Source organism: Rhincodon typus, chromosome 5, assembly GCF_021869965.1.
Source record: "Rhincodon typus isolate 14 chromosome 5, sRhiTyp1.1, whole genome shotgun sequence".
NCBI lineage: Eukaryota > Metazoa > Chordata > Chondrichthyes > Orectolobiformes > Rhincodontidae > Rhincodon > Rhincodon typus.
This window is the reverse complement of record NC_063336.1, coordinates 6,665,393-6,670,891: the sequence shown is the minus strand read 5'-3', so window position 1 is coordinate 6,670,891 and position 5,499 is coordinate 6,665,393. Positions and strand designations below refer to the sequence as shown.

General features: G+C 44.9%; 1 protein-coding gene across 1 annotated transcript in view; it reads left to right on the top strand.

Annotated features, from left to right (window-relative positions):
- The first annotated feature begins 4,781 nt into the window (after positions 1–4,781).
- LOC109920134 (coiled-coil domain-containing protein 177-like) overlaps positions 4,782–5,499 on the top strand; it is an 8,204-nt gene continuing 7,486 nt past the window's right edge. Inside the window, exon 1 of the mRNA XM_020520157.2 lies at positions 4,782–5,203. Coding sequence (XP_020375746.1) covers positions 4,945–5,203 — 259 coding nt within the window. The 5' untranslated portion in view covers positions 4,782–4,944. The remainder of the gene's footprint in view (positions 5,204–5,499) is intronic.

Genomic DNA, 5,499 nt, shown 5'->3' with positions numbered 1-5,499 from the left:
AAAGCATTTATTCAACACATCAGCAATGCCACTTGCCTTGTGTAAATCCCTTTTTTCGCCCCTAATCAACCTTATTTCTCCTTTAGAAGTTGGAGAACTCAATCATGTGGATTGTAAACAAACACAGGAATGCTGAGAATGGAGAGGAGACAGTAATTGTGAAGCGGGGGGTCAACTCAACATAGAAGAGGGGGAGATGGTAGAGCATGTGAGGAAATGGAGGTAGTGTCAGAGGGAGGGGTTCATCACTGGGAGTCTGCACACCATGATGTTTGCCATAATTAAGCTGTAAGCCTGGGGCTTAGGGTGTAAAACAGGGAGAGAAAGAGTTAGATGAAAGGATTAGGTGGGAACATGGGGAAGCTCAAACCTGGTGGACAAGGACTGCAAAGCAGAAAGCAACAAGAAGTTAGCAAGTCACCAACAAGCTGAGCCTGTAATTCACTCTCTGAATCAGTTTCTGTGTTGCCTTCCATCCTAACCCAGACCACAATGGAAATGATAAATGGTTGTCAGCATATTTGGAGTGAATGAAGTTCATTTGTTATGTTTATCTGAGGGAACATGTACCACTTGTAAGTGATGTGAAACCCTTGAAGGGATAATTACATTCATCAGGCACTTACATGTTGTAGGTTAATGATATCTGTAATCACAGAAATGTACGTACATAGCTCATACAGTGACCACCTATGTTGGTTAAAAATCCTGGACAGTAACAATCTTGACCATGATATTCATCATTACAAATCAATCCTTGTAATCTCTGTGAAGCAGAAGTAATCATGGGGTGATCTATAAGGTATCACCTATGTTCCACAATTCACAAATATATTCCAAGGTTTTACAGGTTGCACAAAGATAGCAGAGCTGCCTTCCTCCCATGTTGAACTGTAAGTATTTCACAACATGTTCCAAAAGCAATGCTGCCTTTCTTAGTTCATGTGGAGGGTGGAGGCAGGAGACAGAAGGTATAGTTGCTCCTACTGTTGTGGTACGCTTAAACCAACACTTGACACAAGTTAAAAACCGAAAGAACTGCAGATGTTGTAAATCAGAAACAAATACAGAAATTGCTGAAAAAGCTCAATAGGTCTGGCAGCATCTGTGGAGAGAAGTCAGATTAAACCAAAAGAATTGATTTCTCTCCACTTGACATAATATTCTGATTGCTATTTCAAGCAGCTTTTATTACACTGGGAGGGAGACAATCTCAACTGGAACACACAAGAAGACTTCCAGAATCTTACAAAAGCTTCAAGTCTACTATATATTATTCTAATTGCTTTACCGTCATAGTTCCAGTTACATTGAGCACTGATTAGCAATGAACAAGTGTTGCGTGATTCGATTTACCTTACTCCTGTGAAATGTGTAACTTTAGATTAATGACCGATGGATCCAGTAATAATGGTGCTAAGATTTAGAGAAAAATAAAATGAAGCCAACTTTTTATAATGATGCTTCATTTTTTTCTTAAGGGGGGAGGTGTTGCAAAATTGGGTATAGTATTTGTGGATTGGAAGGCAGGACATTAGAATTTGCCTGTAAAATGATAGGGGGAAGAGTATGTGGTCCCTTTAAAATATGATTTTTTATTAGGCTTGGAGATTAAAAAAAATCTGCAAGGCAGCAGCAGATGCACAGAGAGTTCTTGAAATTAAAACATTGTATGAAAAGGCTATACTGTTAGCAGGCAGAGTAGCCTTTTTAACCAAGACAACAGGTTTTTGAATTTAGCTAATTGTTTTAAACCAGGCCCTAGATACCAAAACCCAATTAAACTTAAATCTGATGGTTTTGACAACCTAAGGCCAATCCTATTGTGAGAAATTAAGAGGTCATCCAGGGAATAAAAGAAGAGGGCACTAAAAATTGGTGTGTGGGTGAACTGCCATCTGAAGAGAAACTCACTGGCTCTCGCAGAAATCTCTAAGTCTCAGAGTAACCATGAGGTACTATGGCACCCTTAGCTAATATTCCTGACACAAGACTTCAACAGAGGAAGGCATTCCTGACTGGAGAACAGCGGAGAAGGCAAATAACATTCCAGAGACTTATCCTGACTGTACTTCGAGAGATTAAGCTTTTTTTTTATTAATTTGATTTATGTAAGTGGGACTTCTATCTAAGCTTGCAGGGAATATAAAGACTGATGCTAAGTGTTTCTATAGGTATGTGAAGAGAAAGAGATGAGTAAAGACAAATGTAGGTCCCCTACAGAGGGCAAAGAAATGGCTGAGGAACTGAATTCATGCTTTGGTTCTGTATTCACAAAAGAGGACACAAATCAGATACCAGAATTGTTGGAGGATGCAAGATTTAGTGAGAGGGAAGAACTGAAGATCAATATTAGTAGAGAAATGGTGCTGGGAAAATTGTTGGGATTGAAGGCTGATAAATCCCCAGGGCCTGATCATCTATATCCCATAGTACTTAAGGAAGTAGCTCTAGAAATAGTGGATGCATTGGTGGTCATCTTCCTGGATTCTGGAACAGTCCCTGCAAAATGATGAGTGGCTAATGTCACTCCAATATTCAAAAAGGGAGGTAGAGAGAAAACAGGGAATTATAGACCAGTGAGCCTAATATTGGTAGTGGGGAAAATTCACAAATCCATTGTCAAGGATTTTATAGCATTTCAAAAGCAGTGGCAAGATCAGACAGAGTCAGCATGGATTAATGAAGGGGACATCATGCATGACAAAGCTGTTGGAATTCTATGAAGATGTAACTAATAGACTTGACAAGGGAGAGCCAGTCAATGTAGTATATTTGGACTTTTAGAAAGTGCTTGACAAAGTCCCACATAAGAGATTAATGTGCATAGGATTGGGGGAAGTCTATTCAGATGGGTAGGAAACTAGCTGGCAGAGAGGAAATAAAGAGTAGGAATTAATGGGTCCTTTACAAATTGGCAGGCAGTAACTAGCAGGGTGCCACAGGGATTGGTGCTGGGAGCCCAGCTAGTCACAATACACATTAATGATTTGGATGAGGGAACAGAATGTAACATCTCCAAGTTTGCACATGATGCCAAGTAGGGTGGGAGGGTGAACTATGACAAGGATGCAGAGATCCTTCAGCATGACCTTGCCAGGTTGGGTGAGTGGGCAAATCAATGGCAGATGCAGTTTAATTTGGATAAATGTGAGGTTATTCACTTTGGAAGCAAAAGCAAGAAGGTGCAGTGGGACCATGGGTCCTTGTACATCAGTTGCTGAAGGTAAACATGCAGGTGCTGCAGGTGGTAAAGAAGGCAAATGGTACGTTGGCCATCATTGCGAGAGGGTTTGAGTACGGGAGCAGGGATGTGTTGTCACAGTTATACAGAGCCTTAGTGAAACCACAGCTGGAATATTGTGTGTAATTTTGGTATTCTTTTCTGAGGAAGATGCTCTTGCTCTTGAGGGAGTGCAGCAAAGGTTTACCAGGCTGATTCCGGGGATGGCGGGTCTGATGTATGAGGCGAGATTGATTAAGTTGGGATTGTTTTCGCTAGAGTTCAGATGAATGAGGGGGGTTCTCCTAGAGACTTATAAAATTCTAACAGGACTGGACAGGGTAGATGCAGGGAGGATGTTCCTGATAGTGGCTGTGTCCAGAACCAGGGGTCATAGTATGAGGATTTGGGGTAGACGATTTAGGAAGGAGATGAGGAGACATTTCTTCATCCAAAGAGTGGTGAGTCTGTGGAATTCATTACCACAGGAAGTAGTTGATGCCAAAACATTGAATGTATTCAAGAGGTGGCTAGATATAGCACTTGGGGCGAATGGGATCAAAGGTTATGGGGAGAAAGCAGGACTAGGCTGTTGAGTTGGACGATCAGCCATAATCGTGAAGAATGGTGGAGCAGACTCAAAGGGCTGAATGGCCTTCTCCTGCTCCTATCTTATATGTTTCTATCTATTGGAACAGCATACCATTAGTATTTTGTTTTTATTTGGGAATAATTAGTAGTTAAGGGGGAATTGTTTGGTTTATTAGTAGTTCTGTTAATTTTTTAACTGTTAGAGTTAGATAAACAAATTGTTACTTGATGATTGTAGAATGACTATCAGGAGTTCATTTTATTTCATCACTCCTTTACAACAGACTGGAGGGAGTGTGGTGAGAGGCAGATTATACCACTTTTCACACTTCCTTTAACAGATTATGAGATGAGGAGAGCTTCTGTGATTGTTTTGGTTTTAATTATCAGAGAGGTGTTGACCCCATCATCTGTTTTGTAACAGTACTGAAAATGGTATTGGGGTTGGTGGGGAGGGATACTACATGATCAAACATCATCGAATTGAGTAATGAGTGTGTTTCCAGTTTGGTGTAGGAAGGCAGTGCATGACAAGGATGGATGTATTGACCAACTAATTATTGGAGCATGGGGACAAGGACAAGCCAAGGGATGCAAGGTCCAGCAATATTTTTGCCAACCATAAATCCCAGTCTGATGAAGAGTATGCATCTGGAAGGTTAATTCTTATTTTCTATCTGTCGTTTGTCTCAGGAATAGCTTAGTGACAGACGTCCTGTTATCTCACATAATAGCCTGGATGGGCTGAATGGTTTCCTAGTCTCTCCTGCGCTGGTATTTGTCCAGTTTGTAATACTGGGAGAGTCCTCCGGTCCGAGAGTGGCGCTGTCGAGCAGCTGTTGAAGCGGTGCCGCTCTTGACCGTTCCTCTGCTCCTTCGTTTGACCATCTCCAATGGTCACCAGAAGGCGTCGCGGGGAGCGTCACTGTTAACGGTTTAAAAATGGAGGAGAATGCTGTAATAAACAACACAATCGGAGATTCACCCAGTTAATGAGTTCTGGAATCGGACTTTATTTATTGTTGTGCCACCTGGTACTGACAGGGCGGCCCGACAGTCCACTTCATTCAATGTGATCTTGTGCCGGCGGCGGCCGTAGTTTGCGGCCTCCCCCCGCCATCCCCCGGGCCATGTCCCGGGCCCCCTGCTCTGTTCTCAGCCCTCGCCTGGACCTCTATAATTTCCAGAGCCCGGAGGCCGAGCTGCGCAGCCGCTATGTGCTCACCAGCCCGCGCTCGCTCCAGGCGTGCGCGCGCCGCCACGTGCAGCCCGTCCAGCTCCTGCCGCGCTCCCTCCGCGAGCTGGCGCGCGAGACCCCGCTCGAGCCGCTCCGCCACCTGCACCGCCGGTACCAGGAGCTCGAGAGGGAGCGCCGCAGGAGGCTCCGAGGTGAGGGGTGGGTGATGGGGTGGGAGGGGCTGAGAGGGTAATGGGGTGGGGAGGTAGGATGAGGCTGAGGGGCGGGGCTAATGGTGGGGGCGGGGACTAGGGTGGGGCGGGGCTGGGGGGGCGGGGACTAGGGTGGGGCGGGGCTGAGGGGGCGGGGACTTGGGTGGGGCTGAGGAGGCGGGGACTAGGGAGGGGAGGGGCTGAGGGGTCATGGGATAGGGTGCGGGGGCAAGGAAGGGTTGAGGGAGGGACTAGGACGAGTGGGGCAGGGGCTGGGGTCAAGAGGGGGTTAGGGG